The 25,372-nt window shown below is 35.9% G+C and overlaps 2 protein-coding genes across 2 annotated transcripts in view; one reads left to right on the top strand and one right to left on the bottom strand.

Moving 5' to 3' along the window:
* Nucleotides 1–11,532, top strand: part of akt3a (v-akt murine thymoma viral oncogene homolog 3a) — a 199,854-nt gene extending 188,322 nt beyond the window's left edge. The window contains exons 14-15 of the mRNA XM_056471330.1: nt 400–502; nt 7,245–11,532. Coding sequence (XP_056327305.1) covers nt 400–502; nt 7,245–7,330 — 189 coding nt within the window. The 3' untranslated portion in view covers nt 7,331–11,532. The remainder of the gene's footprint in view (nt 1–399; nt 503–7,244) is intronic.
* Nucleotides 1–25,372, bottom strand: part of LOC130239944 (serologically defined colon cancer antigen 8 homolog) — a 130,114-nt gene that overhangs the window by 20,659 nt on the left and 84,083 nt on the right. Inside the window, 1 exon segment of the mRNA XM_056471329.1 lies at nt 19,128–19,167. Within this exon segment, the coding sequence (XP_056327304.1) occupies nt 19,129–19,167 (39 nt within the window). The 3' untranslated portion in view covers nt 19,128.

The following is a 25,372-nucleotide window of genomic DNA, read 5'->3' as shown; positions in this document are numbered from 1 at the left end:
AATGCCCTATATGGCACCTTTAATAAATATTTAAAGTGGAGTCTGATACATAAACTAGTGTTACAATGTATGACATTTAGTTTGGTATCTTCAGTAATTTAAGATCAGATTTATTGTAAAAACATTATTTTTTTTGCACAGAAAATAAAGAAATAAATCAAACGACACATTCTAGCTAAAAGACTTTTGATGGCACATGTTTACACAGAGGTTGCGTGTGATTTGATGCAAGAATAGGTCACTGTCACTTAAGCTTGACAGATAGCACAATGGCTGGCAGAGGAGGGTGTGCTGTAGAGGCGTTAGATTGAGCCCTCCGGCCTGCCATACTATATGCAGTGTCAGATCTGCACAAACAGGTGCTCGGTGTGTTTTCATCCCCCTCTCTTCCTTCCTCAGCTGATACCTCCCTTCAAGCCTCAGGTGTCGTCAGAGACAGATACCAGATATTTTGACGAAGAGTTCACAGCTCAAACCATTACAATAACCCCTCCTGAAAAATGTGAGTTCATCTGCTGTTTGTTGTTTATCTCTGCATACATTGACAATGCTGTTATGAGTCAAAGTGTGTTCTGAAAACATACTGGCTTATGTGATATTGAGCTGAATTCATTAGAAATTTATAGAAAATACCATTTTTTTGGCATAAATTGTCTGAAAACTTTGAGTGTTGCTTTTTGTTTGCACATATTGATTGAGAAGTTTTGTGGAGACGTTATTTGGTTATATTTATGATTTTCACACACAAGGACCAAAAACAGGTTTGAAGGTGTTTAAATGTAACAAGAAATTAAACTCATTATCAAATTATGAGGCAGCATGGTGGCTCAGTGGTTAGCAATGTCGCCTCAGAGCAAGAAGGTCACTGGTTCGAGTCCCTGCTGAGTCAGTTGGCATTTTTGTGTGGAGTTTGTGTGTTCACATGGGTTTAGCAGGTGGTATAGATAAATACATGTGGTATAGATAAACTGAATAAGCTAAATTGGCCGTGTGAATGCGAGAACGTATGGGTGTTTCCCAGTGCTGGGTTGCTGCTGGAGGGACATCCACTGTGTAAAACATATGCTGGAGAAGTTGGCGGTTCATTCCACTGTGGCGACCCCTGATAAATAAAGAGACTCGGCAGAAGGAAAGTGAATGAGATTTTATAGAATTTTGGGTAACATTTTACTTAAAGGGGGTGTTCGTAAGACTGTCATGAAATCTTTATAATCATGACATGATCGTGAATCTGAATGAGATTTTACGCAAGCTTCTGACAACTGTCATTAAGTGTCATTCCCTCAGTTATGACATTTTAAATGCAAGCATGACATTTTTTTTGTCACGACAACTTGACATTACCAAGACAACAAAACTTGTCATAAATCTGTAACAAACATAATTATCATGACTCCATTATAATTATGATGTGAATTTTATAACAGCACTATAATTTTTTTTAGCTTATTTCCAGTGGTAGAAGCTGAATCGGTCAATAAATGACATTAACTATTAATGACGGTATTATAAAGTAATTTGACAGAGTATTGACACTTTTAATAAGATATTTTACTCATAAATTTAGTTTGTTCCACTGAAAAAATTATCATAAAAATATTCATGACAGTCATGTTTATGACAGATTTATGACTAATTTTGTTTACCTGTCATAACAAACAGTGACTACGTTTACATGGATATCGCCTTAATCTGAATAAGACTATAATATGATTAAGGTGTTTACATAAGGTGCCTTTTGAATGTTCCTTTCATCATCCCGTTTTACAGTACATGTTATAGCGCATAATTCGAGTAACGTCATTGCATCATCACACTATCCAAATTTCCTCCAGTTTCATGTAATTTCGGGTGTTTAATTTTAAATTTGTCTACTTAAACTGCAGTTTGGCACTTTCACTTACATTTAGGAACATTTCATGTATGCCCCTGTGACAAACCAGATATTGGATGCGAGTATGAACTGCTGGAAGAGTGTAGTTTTAATAGAATTTGATACCACATGCCATATGGGGGAAAAACTGTCCATTTCGTGATGCAAGTGTCTGTGGTCCTTTACTGACTCGGCAGATGCAGAGAATAGTGTCAGACAATCATTTGTGTACAGATTATCTTGCCACATAATGCAGCGAAAATCCTACACGGGAGTAATAGTTTGATTGCGGTGTTTACATGTCTGTACTGCACTTACATAATGCGACTAAAATAGGCACAACTCCACATGTCTTTATTCCATTTCTGTTTAGTTCAGTTATGACTGAACAGTGATCAAAAATCACTGTTTACATGGTAGACTCCTAATCAAAGTACTGTCTTAATCAAATTAAAATCAGATTATTGGTGTCCATGTAAACGTACTCGGTGTCATCTTTGCATTTAACATATCATAACTGACAAAGCGACACTTTATGAAAGTTGTCATGAGCATGCATAAAATCTCATTCACAATTATGACATGATTATAAAGATTTGATGAGTTTTTATTAGTTACCTATTTTATGAAGTCTTAAATAACAAGCAATGTTTTATAGTGTTTTAAATATATACTGTATATTTCATGAATAGAAAATGCTTTATTTTGTAATCTTTCTGAATATTCAGGATTTCTGTGGGTTTTTTTCTCGATCCACAACCTTGATTATTTACAGATTTCTTAAATGATGTAATGAAATGTCTAATTTTGAGCAGTTTTACCTTATCTGATGCTACCGTTAATGGTGTGGGGAGTTTGAGGTGAAACAGGGCAGTAATATTTTCAATATCAACGCTTAAGCTTATAGAAGATCTGGCTGATATTTAGGATGTTTGGAACCAATTAAATCTTGTCTTCATAACCCTTTTAATAAAAGTAACAACCTTGTTTTCGCCTGCAAACTGTTAAGGCTTCCACAGGCTCCATATTCAACAGCTTGCTCTTGGTAAGTGTGTGGGTGCCAGTTTTTTGGCATATTGCAGGCTTTTTTTGTGACCCAATGAGAAGTGTAAAAAGTGGTTCAGATAAAGTTTTCCTCACGGCTAACTGCAGAAAACATTTTATTTGCATAAACCACAGCCATATCACACTGGAGCCCAAGACTGGTGTCTAAGCAGGGCTGGGCCTGGTCAATACCTTATGGGAGACCTTCTGGGAAAACTGAGATCCTGCTGGTTGCTAAATGTGTTAGTGAGACCAGCATGGAGAGCTTACTCTGTGGTCTGTGTGGGTCCTAATGCCCCAGTATAATGACAGAGGCACTATACTGTGAAAAACATTGCCCTATTTTGCAGAAAACATTTCATTTGCTTTAACCAGTCCTATCACCCTGTAGACTGGTTGCCCACTGAAGCCAAGCAGGGTTGAGTCTGGTCAGTACATTTTGGGAGACCTTCTGGGAAAACTGAATTGCTGCTGGTAAATGTGCTAGTGAGGCCAGAATGGGGTGCTTACTCTGTGTGGGTCCTAATGCCCCTGTATAGTGATGGGAACACTACTGTGAAAAGCACAGTCCTTCACTGCAGGAAAAAAAAAATAGTCTGGACTGGTCAGTACCTTATGGTAATGATGGGAGAAACAAACTTTTTCACAGCTTCCAAACCAATTGCTTCACAAAATGATTCACGTTTCAAATAGCATGAAACACCACATGCTGAGACACATGGTGGTCAAAACTGTAAATACATTAAAAGCTCATGCAAAACATGCATTAGAATGAGCTTTTTCAAACTTTTTGCAAACTTTGAATTTAAAATATAACCTATAAATGTGGATAACCTACTGTACAGGTGTCTGCAAAATATGCATTCTTTCAGCAATTATCAAGGCTTATACAGTATTTTAAATGGTGGACTCTTCCAAACAGGAGACTAATATTCCTTTTCATTTTACATACCTCACTAAAACTGATTAAGATGGAACTATAAAACCTGTTCAGTGATTCACAACCAGGGGCTGATCTGAGTAATCCCACCCGATTCATGGAGTAGGCGCATAACATTAAGGGGGTGTAACTTGTAGTAGAGGCGTACCTTGAAGTTATCGAGACCCACAGGTCAAAACTATGTTGTCTGCAAGATGTGCTGTATCCATCACAGTTATTAACGTCTACACCCACCCCAACCATCATAATTATTAACATCAACACCTACCACAACCCTAAACACAACCATCATAATTATTAACGTCTACACCCACCACAACCCTAAACCCAATCATCATAGTTATTAAAGGGGTGGTCCACAATGGTTTTCTTAAAGTTTGATTGCATTTATGGGGTGCAAAACATTGGGTGTTTAGTCATTCATTTGTAAAAAATCATGTTATTTGTTGACATATCTAACCTTCATTTTATACAGCTACTGAGCTAACATGGAAATGACCGTCATATTTCCTGGTTCCTCCTATAAGGCCTGCCCTCAAAGGGCTCTGATTAGTCAGCAAACCTAATGTGTTGTGACTGACGGATCAGCTTCACATCGCCAGGAAACGTCATGCCTCTTCTTGCATGCTGTCTGCTAAAACGGCTTGCCATAGACTGTAAATAATGTCAGTGAGGCAGTATCAGTTTGAGCAAGAGTCAGACACAGAAAATGAAAAGGACACCGCTGAACCTATGCAAACGCGACTCCTGCGAGATGTTTCTGAATGTTTTGTTTTTTTGTTCATTGGTAAGAGGAGGAATGTGGTCAAGCCATCAGCATTTCATTTCAATATCCCATACTAGTGTATATAGGAAATGGTACATTATAAGTTGGCTGTAAAGTCTCCGTTTCCAATAGATAGTAGGTAAAACGGTCTACTTTGGTTTTTCATTCACTTTCTGAGGTTTAACCATGTCATAAAAATGCAATCGTAATGACATTGTACCGTAGTAAGGCTAGGACAAATTAAAACACACTTCAGGTATTTATAAAGAGTATGTTTATGCTGAATAAATAAATGATAATATACTGAAAGCACAGACAAACCTATTTTGAAAACAACGCACTTTTGTGCAAAATGCATTGCGGAAAAAGAAACAAATGATATGATGTGGTATTTTCTTTATTCTGAGTAAAACGGTTGACGAAATTACTTTAATAGTAATATGCATGCTCAACAATGCATTGCTGCAGTCTTAACTGTTTTTCTGAAGTGCTGCAGGCTTGAGTAGTGAAACAGGTAGGGGAGAGGGGGCGGCGACTTGGGATGTCTGTACATAATATAGTCCATTATTTCAAATGTAAAACTCACGGAATGCTGACGCATACAGATACATTGCAGTCGCTGGTGACGATTGGGGATGTTTACAGGGGTAAAACAGATACATATGTTTGACAAACTGCGTTTCTCGTTGTATATATTCTTGTTTACGTCCTTCCAACAACATAGCCTACAATGAACGCTTGAAACTATGCATGTGAGATATCAATTTTAACAAAAAGAAGAACTTACAGGATGTGGCTCACAATCCACAGCTGCTACCGTAGGCTGAATCCAGCACTTAACTGTGACCAATTGTGGAAGCTGTCCTTTGTAAAATGCTTTGCACAGAGAGCTATATCGTTTTTATAATATTCTGGAACATAATTAAAAATTTATTTTAACCCCTTCTCTTTTTGTGTTACATCCCTTGGAAGGCCAAATAGTGAAACAGAACAAGATCTAAGGAAATAGCAGCGTTTGGACTGCATTTTCCTTTCTCTACTAACGCGTCTGTGGCCACGCCCCTTTGCTGTGCGGGGTATGTGCACAGTGAATGCGCGTAACCTGGAACATTTGTGATCTCATTAGCCTGATGTATTTTTTTTATAGTCCCCAAATTCATTCGCTGAAGGCTTTGCTAAGCTAACTCTGTAAAAGCCAATGTCGCACTGAAGTTTGAGCATCTTAGATTCAGAGATGTTGTTTATGTCCACACAGCAACATTACACATCAACTAAAGTTTAAAATATGATATCGTAGTGGACCACACCAGAGGCTTTCATACTTGACACGCTCGCCATTTTACTGTTATTTGCCACCACAGGGAGTGACGCAGGGTAGGCTAACTCTCATGACAAAACGGACAAAGTCAGCGAGTGGAACTGCTAAATGAATGAATATAATAATATGTCAAATGAATTGGTCGTGGATGAATTTGGAGAAAACATTTGATGAAAATGTTCTCTGGAAAGTATTTCTGCCATCTTGCCGACATCTCATTGTGACATCTCGCATGGTTCTGTGGGATCTCGATAACAGCAAGTTATGCCTCTACTACAAATTATGGCTCCTTCATGTTACGCCCCTGTCTTGCAGTCCGCAGACAGATATACTTGGATTCATGTGGATTTTACACAGATTATTGTTATTACACAGATTGACCACCAGAGGAGAACCAGTAGCCTCTTTTCCACCATCATGCTCAACGGTACTAGAACAGTTCCAGTTGTATTTCCATGTGAGCCTGATATGGCACGGCAAAATTACAAACTGTTAGCCTACATTATAATAGCCAACTGTGCTGAACAGGCAGGGCACATGTGTGCATGAAGTCACCACTCTGTTGCCTGGCTGCCAGTTTCTCCACAGCTGGCTAAGCGAAAGCACACTGTTTGTTAATTTTTTGTAATTTAACGGAATATCAAAAAAGGCAAATATCTATCCATCCATCCATCCATCCATCCATCCATCCATCCATCCATCCATCCATCTATCCATCTATCTATCTATCTATCTATCTATCTATCTATCTATCTATCTATCTATCTATCTATCTATCTATCTATCTATCTATCTATCTATCTATCTATCTATCTATCTATCTAAAATAAATGGATAAAGGTTTTAGAGCTTCATGAAACTGTGCTGTGAAAGAAGCCTTCACTACCTTATGGGAGACTGGGAACTAGTTGTATGTGTTAGTGAGCCCAGCATTGGATGTGTGTGTGTCCTAATGCCCTGGTACAGTGACTGGGCATCTCATCCTTTGGATGACAAATTAAACCAAGGTCCAGACTCCATGGTCATTAAGAACCCCATGGCACTTCTCATAATGAGTAAGGTTGTAACCTTCAAATTCCCTCCACTGTCCCTTATTGGTCACAGCCTCTTTATAATCACTATCCATTAAATTGTCTCTGTTACTCTCTCTGTCCTCCACTTCCGCTAAGTTGATTTAAGTGTAAATCTGTATATAAAAATGCCTTATTCATTAAATAATGTTCATTAAATTTGGCTGAAAATGACAAGTTTCTATACCCCTAACCTAGCCTCTCTTTACCAATGGTTCCTGTGCCTTCCACAGTTGATGAAGATGGGATGGACTGCATGGACAACGAGCGACGGCCACACTTCCCCCAGTTCTCCTACTCGGCCAGCGGGAGAGAGTGAGCGCCACACAGCCGACACTGCCTCATCTTCATCAAGGTTACCACTGGAACAAATGAGCTCTTCAGCTTCTAACAGCCGCAGCCCTATTGAACAGCCATGGTCCATCTTGGTTCTTTCATTTCTTTAGCTAGACCAAGGGAAACTTTTGATTTAGGATGATGGGAATTTGCACGTTGGGTCGGACCAAGGTCCATTCGGCTCAAACGTCCTCACAGCTCCAGCCCAAAGGTTGGGTCATGATGGAAGAACTTGTGCTGTTTGTTAGAAGTTTTGTCTTCATTGTGTTTCTCTCTTTGTTTTGAGATGTTGCTTCACATTCCTTACTAATCGAGAACTAGTTTGATCAGTTCAGTTCGTGTAACTGCATGGCTAGAGATTCACATGGGTTTTACAATTCTATCTCTTGGGTACACGTAATATAATTACACAAAATCAATACAGTATCAGCTGCTTTCGTTGTTACTCTTTATAGGGTTCACTAAGTCAAAACTGCCATAAACGGTTTACTCAGGCTTCACAGAGGATCTGTGTTCAACAGGACAAGCTTTACTCCTCATCATTCCACAATTCAGTATTCCTCCGTATAAAGCCCTGTGAACCTGAGCTATGCAGCGCAATACTATCACTAAATTACAAAAGGTCACTTAGTTTGACTGTGTAGTGTGTATTCAGCAAAGACTTTATTTCTTACATATCATTCCCATAAGAAAAACGGCACGTTTGAATGATGTGGAATTTTTATGCCGCGAAACTGGGCTGTAATTAGACTAAATTCCCTTGTTTTAGGATCAGAAAGCCTTTCCACTCAGCCCTCGATGGTGCAGTCGCAGCGTAATGAAAAAAGCCAGCATTAATGGAAAAAAGTGGCACTATTTTGTTTTATAAAAAAGAAGGACGATTAAAAAAGGAATATATATTTAAGTAAATATAATTTATTTTTCTCTTTTTGTTTGTTTGTCCTTGCATTATTGGCAGCGCTTTCTAAGTCTCATTTTTTAAAAATGAACAAATGCACCTAAAAGGCTTACGAATGTAGATGGGTCAACGTAAAGGCCTTCATTTGTTTTTATTTTCCCCCTCCAACAAGTGTAGTGTTGTCTTTTTTTATTCCCTCCTAGAGGAGTTTTACGATCCTCCTCAACATTGTGAGCAGTCTGAGTGATGTTAAAATGTGTCGCTTGTCTTTCCACCAATGAAAGGGCTGTAAAAGACCATTGTGATTTGTTCAGCTGTGCTCTTGTAGGGTGTTCATTTATGTGCGCAAGTGTGTAAAAGAGCAGGACACTCCACGTTGTGCTTTGCTTTAACTTTTAATGAGCATTAAAACAACGCAGCACATTCCAATTGTTGCTTTAAGGCAAGACTGTGAACATTAAGAAGTTGTTTTATCTCGATGGACATATGAAGAAGGTTTTTTTTTAAACACTTTTGGTTTTAAATTGTTTTGTGAGGGTGTGTTCACACTCAGGTTTCTTTCTTCTACTATTATTTAGTTCTGGTTTGTTTGGCATATGGCTGCATATCACCACTGGTGGGAGGCGTGCATTGCCTTAGTGTCCCATCAGTGATGATATACAGCCATATCGCACTGCTACTCATGTGATATTTCGTTTATACAACAGTTGGACGACATAATTGTGTATATAAAAAAGAAAAGTCTTAAAATCCTTTTACATGAGGAACTACTCTCTTCCGCCATTTGTTTACATCTACAGCTGACATCAGAACAACAGAAACCGTTGCTACTTCACCAACATCACTTTAGAGCTAGTATTTATAAGGTTATCTAGTAGGGGTGTCAAAATGAATTATTTCTTCTGTGCACCGCGATGCAGACGCGGACAATTCAGTTCAGTAATAATCATAACCGGTTATTATGTACTGACGTCATTTATCTTATATGAGCTATGTCGCCGTAGCTTACTATGGCGAGGGAGGCGAGCATGAATATTTACAACACTCTAACTACTTAAAAACGCAGAAACTGTGCACAATTTCATTGCGTGTGTGTTTGCTGGATCAGTCTTTCACTGACACTTACAGCAGAAGCCCCTATTTCACTGCGATTGAGAGAATGAAAGTAAACTCCATTTCTCTCTCTCTCACTGTGGCCTATTTGACCGGCTGCATGACTTTTCCTCTTCTCTCGGCTGTTACATCGATACTTCTGGATACAGACACGAGCGTGAGAGTTTTCTCCACCGCGTCTATCATGAATCAGCTGTGATCGCCACTGCAGTGTTGCCAGATGTAGCTGACTGATTCCAGCCCAAAAACTATCCAAAGCCCACCGAAATGCCTATCCAAAACTGCCCAATCTGGCAACACTGCGCTGCTGTCGTTTATCAGTGTCACTCACCGGTGAACAGCGCCTGAGAAGTAAAACATAAAAGTGTGTATGGAAATCATCAATGCACCGTGATGAACCGAGATATCGAACTGAACCGAATCGATGACATGATAATCGTAACCGAACCGTGAGACCAGTGTAGGTTCACACCTCTATTATCTAGTGTAATGTAAAAAGTGATGACAAAACAGGTGATTATGCTGACATTTTAACATTATGAGGCTGAACGGCATTAATTACCATCAGTCTAGAGACATTTCCCAGTTGCAATCGGGAGATCACAATAATTAACCCCGAAAAAGCCAAAGCAGCACCAACACTAGCAGATTACAATGGTATAAATACAGCACTACAACATAAAAAACAAGAGCGATCGACTTAGAAAGTCACTTACCAGTTTTATAATGATTTAATCAGCTGTAGTTTGAAATTACGATGAGTTTTTCTCCTATAAGGGTCTCTGTCACCCTCTTATGGCGGAACGTCAACCATCTTTGCTTTGCTCAGTATGACAGGCTGATGAATGCTGACGCACTGTCTCTTTGAAATTATAAATATTTGAAATATTTATCCTATCCCACTATCTTTATGAATAAACTCTATAGTTGGAATCTAAACAGCTACATTCTCACCTCAAAAGTACATTATATTGTCCAACAGCTGCAATATTTGTCAAACTGCAGTGAGTGCATTGATCTGCTGTCCCTCTATGTGGGCGGAGTAATACAGAAGGGTGAGGAGGCTGTACGAGTGCTGCTATTGCAGAATATTGCACCGCTATCAGACTGTAAAATATATGGACGTAGTATGCGTGACATCACCCATAGGTTTCTGAAACCATCGCCATTTTGTTCACGCGTCATCGCACCAACCGGGGGATACCAAACAAGGGCAAAGAGGCGGAGCTACAGACGCGTGCTAGCACTTTGCATAGATGGGCTTTTCTTCATGGGAAACGCTTAATACTTATTTACCTGCGACTCGTTTGTGTTCAGACCACATAAGCTTGGTTGTATATTATATCAATAAAGTGATTAGTTTTTTAAAACACTGTTGTAATACATTGAGCTACTAAGCATTGTTTTTCTACAGGAGGAAAACGCAAACTACTTTCAAACACTTCAAATATAGTCTGTGTTAGTAAACACAAAGATATTGATCAAATCCAGGCATAAAACTGTATGACAACGCTTCAGATGACTGTTCTACAGGCTACAGCTAATCAATCTGTCACATTCTGGAGTGCATTCAAGTTCTAAAGAAAAATATAAATGATCTTAAATAAAACAAATACATTTATAGAGATGCTATATAAGTATATAATTTCACTGACTTGGGAAATGGAGTTCACATGAGTGGTTTGTGAGCACAATTAAGTTCACACAGCATGCCATATCATCTGATAATTGTAGGAAATGATTCCAAAAAGCAACTGACTGTGTAAAGCCACACAAAAAAACAAAAATACGCTCTATATGCCGAGTTCAGCAGCTAATCAACCGGAATCAGCTGATGTGAGGTGACGGCGAGACCTAGCTGTCACTCAACCTTAATTATGCAGACTTAATATAAACGAAACGGATGAATTATAAAATATTTACCCCCTCACAGTTGTCATGAAAGGTAATATTAGCTATAACTAAAATGGTTCTTTGTACCAGGCTGTAAACACCAATTTTTCTGCTGTAAAGTTGGCCTTTTAACAGTGACCTCAATAGAAATGTGCTATATTATGGTGCCAAGACTAGCGGAATTTCGATGAATTGCAGTTTCAGTTACTTCAGTTATTCGCTTCACGAGGGAGAGCAGGAGTTTGCCTCTTGCTATCAGCTAATCAGATTCAAGAACCAGACAGAACTATATATATATATATATATATATATATATATATATATATATATATATATATACACACATATATATATATATACACACACATATATATATATACACACACATATATATATATATATATATATATATATATATATATACACACATATATATGTATATATATATACACACATATATATGTATGTATATATATATGTATATATGTATATATATATATATATATATATATATATATATATATATATATATATATATATATATATATATATATATATATATATATATAGATATATATATATAGATAGATATATATAGATAGATATATATAGATATATATATATATAAATATGTGGAGTCAAAACAGCAGCTGGAATTCCTCCTTTACACACACACAGATCTGCTGCAAAAAGACGCCTGTATTAAACTGTAATAAGCAACAGTAGCTATGTTTAAACAATCTATTTTTATGTGGATTTTGCAATATTGCAAAAACAAAACAAAACAAAAAAAGCTTAATGGAAACACTACATAAGTTTTGAAAATGAAAAAAAAATGTATTAGTCTATCAGTTGTTAGTCTTACTCCTACAAAAGCCATTGAACATTCATTACATATTGTAAGAAAAAAAGGGCCACAGTGAGAGATTTTCTTTTTGATATTTGCTGCCAGATTTTCTGGTTGACTATTTTGTTCTCGTTGTCTATAGATGGAAACAGTGCTTCATTTGCAAAATGTTACATGCGATAGTCAGGTTTCGTGCAGAATTTGTATCTTTGGATAGCAATTGCTTCTGTGACAGGAAAAACAGATGCACTTGAGCATTCTGCATGGCTTGTCCTGCTTTTGGTTCCTTTAGATGTCCGTTCTGCATTCATTCTACTCAAAGTTGGTTTGGAGGTAGACCAAGATTCATCATTTTGGCCCATCAATGTTTGTTTTAATCGAAGTGTGAACACACCCAATATCAACTCTCACATTCCTTTCCTAAATACTGTAGTCTACCAACTAAATCCATTCATTAATGATCCGCATACACTGATAAAAACTGAAATACTAGGATGTCTGCGTGAGTTATGAGCGAAACTGGTTTCTGGTAGGATGCAGTCTAATGGACAGTGCTCTTTAAACAGGACATATCTGGATTATAGAGTAATAATTTGATATATGCAGTACAATATATTTCCTGATAGTGTTTGGCAATAAAATCTGCTGCTTGTTTTCTGAGTGTAAAGATGGCTGTTGTGCATGTTGCTGTTGAGTTTCATTTGGGCAGGAATGGCAAAATTATGTTTGGGTTTGCCTTGGCACTTTTGGAGGAACTTGAGAATTTTTGACTATTCCTGCGGTAAGAAAGGGAAAGACTGTTAAAGGTGGATGCTGTTAAAGGTGTGTATATGACATGTGAAGTAGGCAAATGTTAAAGTGGAAGTGTTAAGGATGTGGATTTGATGAGGACTGGTTGATGATGATGCAAGTTTATGTGCTCAACAAGAGCTTGCCGCCAAAACGGCTGCATTGATTTTGAGCGTTGTGAATCGTCCAGTGGTATAATGTAGCAAGGTACTGTCGCGCTATCGTCAGATTTTTTTTTACATTTATTTATTTACTGTTTGGTCAAGCTTGTGAATGTTCTTGCTTTTCCAACTGTGACGTCCAACCCAGTAACATTTTCAGCAGGAAGATTTGCTGTTCGTGTCATTCTCCGTCTTCCAGCTCATTTTCCTTTCGATCATTCCTTGCCCTTTTCCCCTTTCCTGTTTTTTTATACGTCTATTTATTTATTTAATCTTTTTTTTTGAGAAAGAACAGTTAATGGAACTACCTGATTGAATTGAATTGAATGGGTTCATACTGTACTGCTGACTGTTTAGCTTTTTTTTGTGGTGTTTTTTTAATGACTTTTTTTATTTATCGTTGAATAACTTGAACTTTTGGTGTCTTGTTTTACGTATTTTGGTTCAGTAACATATTTACTTTAAATCAATATAGAATAGGAAGATGTTTTTCGTTTTTTTTTTTTTTCACTGATTTGTGATTGTACGGACTGGTTAGGATTATTCAGTCATACTGTGATGCTGTTCATCACTTCATTAACTTTACTAGTGGTGTTAAACCAATGAATGTGACTAATCACATACAAAATAAAAGTTGCATTTACAAAATAAATATACACAGTGCATGTATTATTATTATGTATATACCGTGCTCAGCATATATAAGTACACCCCTCACAAATCTATCTTTTAAATTCATATTTTAATAGGAAGCTCTACAATATTATATTTGTGCATTTACATTAGATTAGTCAGTACTGAAGCCAAATCTGGAGCTTATCTAACAAAATAACTTATGATAACGGTCCAAAAACTAGTAAACCAAAATTTATATCTTATAGAAAAATAATAAATACAAATTTAAAGAGGAAAAATCAAGAGAAGCAAAAAAAAAAAAAGGAAAAATTTAGTAGGTTGTATTTTTTTAATTGTATTTAATTGTACTAGGCGACACAGTGGCGCAGTAGGTAGTGCTGTCGCCTCTCAGCAAGAAGGTCGCTGGTTCGTGCCTCGGCTGGGTCAGTTGGCGTTTCTGTGTGGAGTTTGCATGTTCTCCCTGCGTTCGCGTGGGTTTCCTCTGGGTGCTCCGTTTCCCGCACAGTCCAAAGACATGCGCTACAGGTGAATGAATGGGTAAATTGTCCCTCTAAAAATTGTCCCTGTAAAATTGCACTATGGATAAATTGTCCATAGTGTATGAGTTTGAATGAGAGTGTATGGATGTTTCCCAGAGATGTGTTGCGGCTGGAAGGGCATCCGCTGTGTAAAAACATGCTGTATAAGTTGGCGGTTTATTCCGCTGTGGCGACCCCGGATTAATAAAGGAACTAAGCCGAAAAGAAAATGAATGATTGAATTTAATTGTACTAAATTAAATGTAATTGACTAAAATATAATTGTAATAAATATATCTGTTTAATAAATCTGTTTTGTTCAAATGCACCAAAATACATTGCCTATATTCACTGAGAAATGGAAACAAATGTTTATTTTCAAAATGGGGTGTACTCAATTATGCTGAGCACTGTGTAAATACACACATCCTTGAATAGAAAACATTCATTTATATTACAAGGTGTCCGCTGGCTCTTAAAAAGTCTAAAAATGTTATAATTAAAAAAAAATGTAGGCCTTAAAAAGTCTTAAATTGACTGAAATATTGTGTTTTCCGATCTTAAATCGTTTCAAACAGCTCTTTATTGTGAAAAAAAAAAAGCTGAAGCTACTCAATCAGGCCAACATCCATCCAATCACCAACAATCCATCTCAATAAAACCTTATTTTTATATTTAAGTTTTTAATTGCTAAGAAATACAAATTACAGCAGCCGTTAGACATTTTTACAGCAAAAACCTCTAAAATTAATTCTCTAATCGGGGAAAGACAATTACATGATTCCTCATGATAACACTGGCCCATTCGAAAAATCCTTAATGTTTAACACTGTTTAAGTCAAACGTTTAATCTTAAATAACAGGTTTGCTATTTACAGGGTTTCTGCAGGTTTCACCAAGTTAAGTTTAAGACTTTTTAATACCTTTATGAATCAAATTTTAGACTCATACAGGGCTAAACGCTAAGGAGGTTTTCGAATGGCCCAGATGGAAAATATTTTTATTTGCTCTATCAAAAAAACAACAATTATAAATTTAATACAATAATAATTTAATAATTTTTTTATATATATATTTCTTAGCAAAATACTTAAAATATTGTGTCAAAACAAGCAAGCCATAGTTGTAAAATTAAACTATTTTCAACAAACTTTCTTCCTTTTAAAAAAAATGACTAATGTTTTAACAACTATAATAAATTAAATGTATGCATAACAGTCTGTTCAGGTCAGTGTCTTCAGCAGTAAAGACACAGGGAACTTTTAAACATTATTTCAAGATAAATCATTAAACCATTAAGGTAAATAGAGTAAAAAATTAAATTGTTTAATAAAAAGTTTTATTGAGATGGATTGTTACTGATTGTATGGGTGTTGGCCAGATTGGGTAGTTATACACAAATAAAGGAAAATTAAGACCTGTTTAAAAATATTTAAGACCTACAACACAATATTTCAGTAAATTTAAGACTTCTTAAGGCCTAAAATTCTGTTTTTAAGATTTAAGGACTTTAGGTATCACCCTGCAGATACCCTGTATTTAAATTTGACTTGATGGAACCCTTATTTTGAACGTAATTAGTCACAGTTAATGGTTAAACAGCACTAAACTTTAATATGCACTTGTGAGGAAGCAAAGGGTCTCCTCTGGATGTTCATTGAGGCAGTAGTTTGCATGTGAAGGAAAACTAGCAGAAGGGCCTAAATCAATCATACACTTTTGTATCTCCATATTTTAACACTTGGCTTTGTATCTGCCTGTAGTAGCACTTTCATACCTATTGCTCTTTTTATATAGCTCCGCATAAGAAAAAAACTAAACAAAAGGTCCCTGCTTTGGAGAAAAAAAAAAGGAAAAAACAAACTTGAAAGCACAGATTGGCCCCTCATGGACTTCATGCTACTTTACTTTTGAGTGATTGTGCCGTGTAATACTGTATGTACCGGTGTGTGAATGCAGAGACACAGACACTGATGATCTACTGTTGTAGAAAAGCTGAGCTGTCGTTGTTTCAGAGGATGATAAAGACACACAGAAGCCCGAGCCGAAGTCAATACTCCCTGAATACTTAACTAGTGTGAGGAAGGGGCTCATAGAAACATGGGCGGCGTGGGCTTCATCCCTCCTAAGCGCACTTCAAAGTGCACACACTGCTGCTACTGTTTGTACTGTCTACAACAGACTTTCTCTATATCGCGCTCCTGGTAGTGTATTATGAATGAGCATGAATTGTAAAGTATTTATTTAAAAACAAACGAATATAAAAAAAGACAAATCTTTAAAAAAAGAGAAAAGAAACTACTTAAAAAAAACAAAAACATTTTACGTCCATGTAGCTTTAGAGTTTGTGACATTTCTTGACCTTGCTAGCTCTGTCAATAGATCCACGTTAAGAACTAGTCGTGTGGTTAAGAGTTTTTCAAGAGGGAATTAACAGAAAATATATAAAAATAAATAAAGAACTGTATTATCATCCATCATATTACACATGGAAGAAAAAAAAAAGACAGTTTATTTCCTTGAATACAGTATAGATCCCACACGGAAAGCTTATCTGCAAGAAACTGTTTTTGTACACTGTACATCCTAGTATTTTTACACGTAAATGTATATGATAGGGATGCACATTATTTTCCTTCTTACAGACGGCTTAAATAAAGCACTATGTCAATCTGCTCTGGCTTCAGTCCCGTCTGTTTGACTTGTTTGAACCTGATAAAACATTCACAATTCAGAGCACACCTCAGAAGCGGCTGCTAATTTATGAAAGCAACATTCACACCTTAGCAGTCATTTATAGATGTTTAACCCTATGGTGCTGTTCAGCCATTTTAACAACATTATTATCATTAATAATTACATTGAAATGGTGTGGAAAGAAAGACACTTATGTGAAAATCAGGGCCATAATTCAGAAAAAATACAGCGGGAGAGTAAAATGGTCTCAATTGTGTGGTTTATGGTCAAATATGTCCTCCCTGGGGAAAAACGATTTCATTTTCATGCGTGACTTAACAGCTTAACATTTGAAAGATGCCTTAATTGATTTGGAAGATACACATTTCATATAAAATTTGAGGTGGAGGATACTTGTTTTTTATTTTATTAACATAAAAAAATATATAAGAAATGTCCATAATCCTTTTTCATTTCACTTTTTCTGTCAAATGTGTACTCTAAACTGTTCAAGATTTACTACGGTTTACGGTGGACGATTTACTTTGGTGCCATAAAATGCATCAGTACTTTTTAGTACTAAATGTTAAGTACTAAATAATACCATTTAAGGGCACCTATTTTACAAGATGTAAGGTAAGCCTTTGGTGTCTCCAGAATGTGTCTGTAAAGTTTCAGCTCAAAATACCCTTCAGATTATTTATTCCCCGCCCACCATTTCCACGTGCGTGTCTGCTTCTCATCGTCATGTGTTATGTCAGATAAACAGCAGTCAGTGACAGAAACAGACTCAGATGAAGCTGAAATACCATATTACCATACCATAATAGTCAAAAATACCAACTAAGTTTATTTCATGTATTTGTGGTGGGGTTAAGTCAAGCTTTTCTGAAATGACGAGTCACACGCAAATGCCGTTTGGAGTACAAGCACACACACACAAACATATACAGTTGAAGTCAGAATTATTAGCCCCCTAATTAACCTAGTTAAGCCTTTAAATGTCACTTTAAGCTGTATAGAAGTGTCTTGAAAAATATCTAGTAAAATAATATTTACTGTCATCATGACAAAGATAAAATAAATCAGTTATTAGAAATGAGTTATTAAAACTATTATGTTTAGAAATGGGTTGAAAAAAAATCTCTTTGTTAAACAGAAATTGGGGAAAAAATAAACAGGGGGGCTAATAATTCAGGGGGGCTAATAATTCTCACTTCAACTGTATATGCGCATTTACTGACACCATGTGCTCGTGATTATAGCGGTTAAGAATTACATTTTGATTTTACTGTCTTTATTACAAACATGCTTTGTTTTAGGAATGTTTTAAACAAAACGTGAGTTGTAACCTTTGTTTTAATCCCAGTTTATTTGCAAAAACAGTACTGTGGACATGTTTATACATGTTATTATAGAAACATGGCGCCTGACAACCAATTCGGTGGGTGGGGAAAACCGCACCTCTACGTTACATTGTGGTGGGCCCCAAAATCACTGGGATTTGGGTCCTATTTTAACGTCAGGAAATTAAAAAAAAAGAGACTTTTGTTTATATCACTCCAATATGATCGTGTACACATACATACACACAGTTCTGTCCAAACAGCTGACAAAAGTAGATTTTCATCATAGGTGCCCTTTAAAATTACAAAATATATTATTTCATTATTAAAATAATGAAATAATAACATACATTTTATTCATTAAAATAATAATAGTATACTTATTAATCATATTCACCAAAAGGTTAATACATTTTATAGAAAGTACTAACTAATTTATATAACCGCGCCATTAAAATAGTCCCTGTTATACAATAACACATTCAATAAAAGTCCCGGCTTTAAAAAAAAAGTGTGGCTTTGCTCTATAATACATAATAAACAAAATACACTATATATATATTATACTATACTATATAAATTATATTGTGAGTGTGTGTACATATGTCCACACTTGAGCACATCTACAACTTTAATGACCTTGTACCTTTAATAAAATATAAATAAATACATGAAGATACATACCTATTAATATTAGGATGCATAACAATATTAAAATCACACTTGTAATTGTGGGCTAAAAAGACCTGTGGCATTAGTCATACAGGTATGACTCCACATACCTTCGTGTACTTTTAAATATATTCAAATAAGTGCACTGTGGCTCAAGCTGAAGTATATTTTCATAATGTGTATTGCGTCTCACTTTGGCAGAAGTAAACGTATAGGCACAGAACTGATCACCTCACACAGCCAGCCTGTCCATTCTCTTCCCAGCATGCACCTGTGGAGAAAGAGAAGCACAGAAGACAACGACTTGGTAAGAAACTCATGCTAACAACAACTCTATTGGCAGTTTATCCTGTATTTTAAAAACCTTTGTTTGGCATATTTGGTGTTAACGTGGAAATTATTTGGCGCTTGGTAGCAGAAAACCCATGAGATGTTCAAAAAAGAGCTAAATAATTTGATAAATAAACCAAATAGAAGTTGGACTGGAAAACAAACAAAACAGCTTAAGCTCAATGTCAAAAAGCTGTGCACTCCTAGTCAACCACACCAGCCACGTCACTGTGCTATTTATTGACATATTGATCTGCAGAACGCACAAACTCTCAAAAAAAAAAAAAAAAAATAGACTAAATTATTTTTAAAAATTATTAATCAAAATATAGAAATAGCTCATCAAAGAACTACAGCAAGAACAGTAATAAAGCAGAATGAAATAGGGCTGCGGAGATAAACCATATTATATCGAATCGCAATAAAATTTATGTCAATAACGTTGTTAAGCTCTAGACTTTTTTACTCTATAATAATCTAAGAGCCAATCACACAGCAGAAATGTGCAACAATGGGAATTTAGAAGTGTGTTCATATTAAAGATGTGCTGAATTTTCAGCCAACGAAAATATGTTAAGCCATTTAAAACTCTCTAATTTTCATGGTTTCAGTCATTGGGCTACTCTTTTAAATCTAGAAGCATTAACAACTTAATTTGAAATTTATATCGTTATCGTTCAATATGGAAAATAAATACCATTTTTGCCATATTGCCTAGCCCTACAATGCAATATAGTTCACCCCAAAAATGAAGAAGACACACCATTTGACAATTTCCTCACTCTCAAGCTGCGATTTTTAACACAAACATAGATGCTGAAAGCAGTAGTCATTGAGTCCTCCATATTAGACTGTCTTTCATTTTGTCAATGTGAATGTCAATTTTATTTCTATAGCACTATTTAACACAACCAGAGGTTAACCAATGTGCTGCACAGTACAAATCAAAACAGATAAAAACAAATGTATATATAAAATTATAAAATTATTGCTAAAACAGACACTTTTCACTGATAAAATGCCAAATCAAAGAGATAAGTTTTTAACCTAGATTTAAAAACAGACAGGGATGAAACAGATCTGATACAGAGGGGCAGAGCATTCCACAACCTAGGACCAGCTACTGCAAAAGCACGGTCACCTCTGCATTTCAGCCTCGACTTAGGTATGAATAACAGTCTCTGGTTAGATGACCGAAGAAACCGACCAGGCTGATGCTCAATTAAAATGTCTGACAGATAAGAAGGTGCCAGGCCATTTAGAGATTTAAAAACCAAGAGCAGCATTTTAAAAGTGACTCGATAGTGCACAGGCAGCCAGTGCAGAGAGCGTAAAACTGGTGTAATGTGCTCATGTTTCTTGGTCCCTGTTAAAAGCCTTGCAGCAGCATTTTGAACTACTTGTAACCGGGATAAGGTTTTCTGACTAATCCCAAAGTATAATGAGTTACAATAGTCCAATCTAGTGGTAATAAATGCATGGATTATTTTTTCAAAAAATTTTTCTAGATAAAATAGATTTAACTGTTTTTAAGAGTCGAAGCTGAAAGAAGCAGGATTTGACCACTGCATTTATCTGTTTGTCAAAGCTTAAGCCATCATCTAGAATAACACCAAGATTTTTTACCCAGGGCTTCATAGAAAAACAAAAATTTTCTAGATTAACTATCGGTGCTCTGGAAGAGTTTGACGGGTCAAACAAAATCATTTCACTCTTACTTTCATTAAAATCTAGAAAGTTCTAGGACAACCAGTCTTTCACATCCGACAAGCAGGGCATAAGGGTCTCTAGCCCATTTGAACGTCGTTTCAAATTTTTTCTGCTATAAAAGTGAATGAACGTGACCACACACAATGCTGCAGTACTGCGCGGTACAGCACAAAAAAGTCTAACACAAGAAAGACATGACCAGCAGGGGGCAGTTATGTAACATAGTGAACAAACTGAACTGATAGCAGTGCACACGTGAAAAAGCTACGGAAATCAAATAGGCTAATCATGATTGTCTTTTTTTTTTTAATCATGATTGAGTTCATGATGATTTGCTGCTAGGGGTTTGAATGTTATTTCATTAGAAGCATAAAATAAATACCTCAATAAAAATAAGATAAAAAGAATTTCACCGCGAGCAAATTAAATTCTGCAACTTTATTTTTCATCATTTCAGTTCAGTTTTTTGCTTATTCAGAAGAAAAAGTGGTTTGAGATTATTACCTCTAGAACTGTCTTGAGTGTCTGCGCTCCCAAAGAGTGGTCTCACACATACAAAAGCCACTGCTCGTTCATTGCATTTTGTCTTCTGAGGCGCAAGTCATTTCTTATATAAGGAAAAACGTCCACATCATCTACTGCAGCATATTCACAGTAAGTGACAATATTGCTCTTCTGACTGGTTTCCAACATTCTTCAGAATATCTTCTTTTGTGTTCAACAGAATATAAAAACTCAAAAGAGCGCGTAAACGATGACAGAATAGTCATTTCTTGTGAACTAGCCTAGCATGACTGCTAGTGAGGAAGCGGTCAGCGAGGCAGCATGTGGGTGTTCTCACACAAATGCTCAGAGGGAGAAGCTGAATTACTGACTCGCTCTAATAACAAAACAACAGCATGGTAGTATTAACAGAGCCGAAAGCGGCGGCGCTTTGCGGAGCATCGCTCCATTTGCAATAATCTCCAACGAATGTCAGCATTGGGCGATTGACGTGCCTCTAGCAGCAATCTGGATGAGCATCTGTGGGCGCCTCGTCTAGCGTGATGTGCAGCCTTGACTACCAGCTGCTGCGCTGCTTGTGCTCCACTCACTCACACACATCCAGGTCACACTCGCTGTAAAACTCACATCCAGTACAGTTCAGTACGCAAAGAGCACTTTATCACCATTTATAGTCATTAGCGTCTTTAAAAACTATTGAATGGAAGTCATTACTACAATGCATGCAGATATTTTAGTTTCTTCATACTCTTATTAATCACTGATGTTTTAAATTATACAGTCATCAGCCAGAGGCATAAAAAAAGGACTTTATCAGAATGAAAGTCACAGTGAAACTTTACATGAAGGGGTGTTTATAAGACTGTCATGACAACTTTATAATCATGACGTGAGATTTTATGCATGCTTTTGACAACTCCTAAAGTCTCATTAGTTCAGTTACTGTATGTCATTTCAAATGCTAATTTGAGCTTGTTTGAGAGGACTTTGTTATGAAGTAATTAAATTAAAATACCCTTTAAGCAGTCCCAAGTCTACACAGTTTGCTACGGCAATGTTGTCGTCATCAACTTTATAATACCTCCAGACCGCAGACATCCTCGTGCTTCCTGCTTCAAGCTGCTTCTATGTTCTACTTTGCCGGCATTTAACCAATAACGTCTCTGCAACAAAGTGATGTCATGCTGCACATGTTGCTGTTTCTGTGTGAAGTCAAGAAAGAGGTCTAACTCTGTGCCACCACAAAACTATAGATGTGTTATAAATAATGAGAACATATATATTTTTTGCTCTTCAGTGTTTGGACTCTCAGTAGTGATTTTTAAACCACACTGAACTGAGCTGAACTGAACCTAAACACTACAAACTGAACTACACTGTTCCTATTTACTATGACCTTTTATGTGAAGCTGCTTTGACAATCTACGTTGTACAAGCACTATACAAATAAAGGTGAATATATATATATATATATATATATATATATATATATATATATATATATATTTATATATATATATATATATATATATATATATATTTATATATTTATATATATATATATATATATATATATATATATATATATATATATATATATATATAAATATATATATAAATATATATATATATATATATAAATATATAAATATATATATATATATAAATATATAAATATATAAAATATAAATATAAAATATAAATATATATATATATATATATATATATATATATATAAATATATATATATATATAAATATATATAAATATATATATATATATATATATATATATATATATATATATATATATATATATATATATATATATATATATATATATAAATATATGACATAAACATACATATAAACATACATACATATACACATATATATTCGAGTCCTGATCAGACAGTAACGTCCGTGTAATTGGGCCCGATTTCTGAAAATGTGATCGGATCTGGACATCCCTACAAACAACATCTTTGCATTTAAAATGGCATAACAGTTCTCATAGTTTTGCATTAAATCTCATTCATATTCATGGCATGTCAAGTCATGATTATAAGGTTTTATGACAGTCTTATAAACACCCCCTTCAAGTAAAGTGTTACCATAATCTCTGTGCAACATGTCACTATCATCTAGGAATATGTTACAAATAATAATAATAACAATAAGGAAAGAGCTCCATCACTCAGCAAAACAGGAAACATGAAAATCCTGAAATGGTGAAACCCATAGAGTCAGTGAAGTGTGGATGAAACTGAAGAAGAGCTAATGAAGATCACAGAAGAGTAGTTTCATTTTGATTATGGTGTTTTCCACTAAATGATGGTTATTGGTGAACTGCCTTGGTTTATTTGTAAAACACTGTTCTACACTACCTGACAAAAGTCTTGTCATTGATGCCAGTTGTAAGAGGAACAAATAATAACTTGACTTCTAGTTGATCATTCGGAAAAGTGGTAGAGGGTAGATTTTTCAGATGAATCGTCTGTTGAACTGCATCCCAATCATCACAAATACTGCAGAAGACCTATTGGAACCCTCATGGACCCAAGATTCTCTTAACTCCACCATCTTGGGACAAAACAACTACAGCAAGAACAATAATGAAGCAGAATGAAATAGGGCTGCGGCAATGAACCATATTATATCGAATCGCAATAAAATTTGTCAATAACAATGATAAGCTCTAGACTTTTTTACTCCATATTAATCTAAGAGCCAATCCCACAGCAGAAATGTGCAACAATGGGAATTTAGAAGTGTGTTCATATTAAAGATATGATGAATTTTCAGCCAACGAAAATATGTAATATATTCGAAAATATGTTACACCATTTAAAGGACCCTCTAATTTCCGTGGCTTCAGTCATTGGGGTACTCTTTTAAATCTGGAAGCATTACTAACTTATTTTGAAATTTATATCGTTATCGTTCAATATGGAAAATAATTAGCATTTTCGCCATATTGCCTAGCTCTACAATGCAATATAGTTCACCCAAAAAGGAAAAAGACACACCATTTAACAATTTAATCACAATCATCACAAATACTGCAGAAGACCTATTGGAACCCGCATGGACCCAAGATTCTCAGAGAAATCAGTCAAGTTTGGTAAAGGAAAAATCATGGTTTGGAGTTACATTCAGTATGGGGGCGTGTGAGAGATCTGCAGAGTGGATGACAACATCAACAGCCTGAGGTATCAAGACATTTGTGCTGCCCATCACATTACAAACAACAGGCGAGGGCAAATTTATCAGCAGGATAACGCTCCTCATCCTTCAGCCTCCACATCAAAGTTCCTAAAAGCAAAGAAGGTCAAGGAGCTCCAGGATTGGCCAGCCCAGTCACCAGACATGGACATTATTGAGCATGTCTAGGGTAAGATGAAGGAGGAGGCATTGGAGATGAATCCAAAGAATCTTGATGAACTCTGGGAGTCCTGCAAGAACGCTTTCTTTGCCATCCCAGATGACTTTATTAATAAGTTATTTGAGTCACTGAAGAGATGTATGGATGCTGTCGTTCAAGCTCAATAGTAATTCTTTTTCCACTGCACCATGACTTTATATTCTATACTGTACATTATTTCTTTTAAGTGACAAGACTTTTGTCTAAGCAAAGTCAGACCTTACTGTCCTAATGAAATAATTACAAATCCAGGGATGATCATATTTTATTTTCATATAAACCATTTCTTATACAAAATAATCAACTAGAAGTCAAGTGTTGTTCCTAAAACTTGGATAGGCAACAAGACTTGTGTCAGGTAGTGTAGTGGCCTGGTATATAATCACAACTAAATCTCCTTCAAATTTTAAATGAGAAAGATTACATTGTTTCAAGTGCTATAAATGCTCAACTTTTGATCTCCTCTGTAAACACACATACTTGTTTTGATGGTTTATGGACATATGGGT

This window comes from Danio aesculapii, chromosome 13, assembly GCF_903798145.1.
Source record: "Danio aesculapii chromosome 13, fDanAes4.1, whole genome shotgun sequence".
Lineage (NCBI taxonomy): Eukaryota > Metazoa > Chordata > Actinopteri > Cypriniformes > Danionidae > Danio > Danio aesculapii.
The sequence above is the reverse complement of the archived record's forward strand: the minus strand, read 5'-3'. Positions and strand labels throughout refer to the sequence as shown.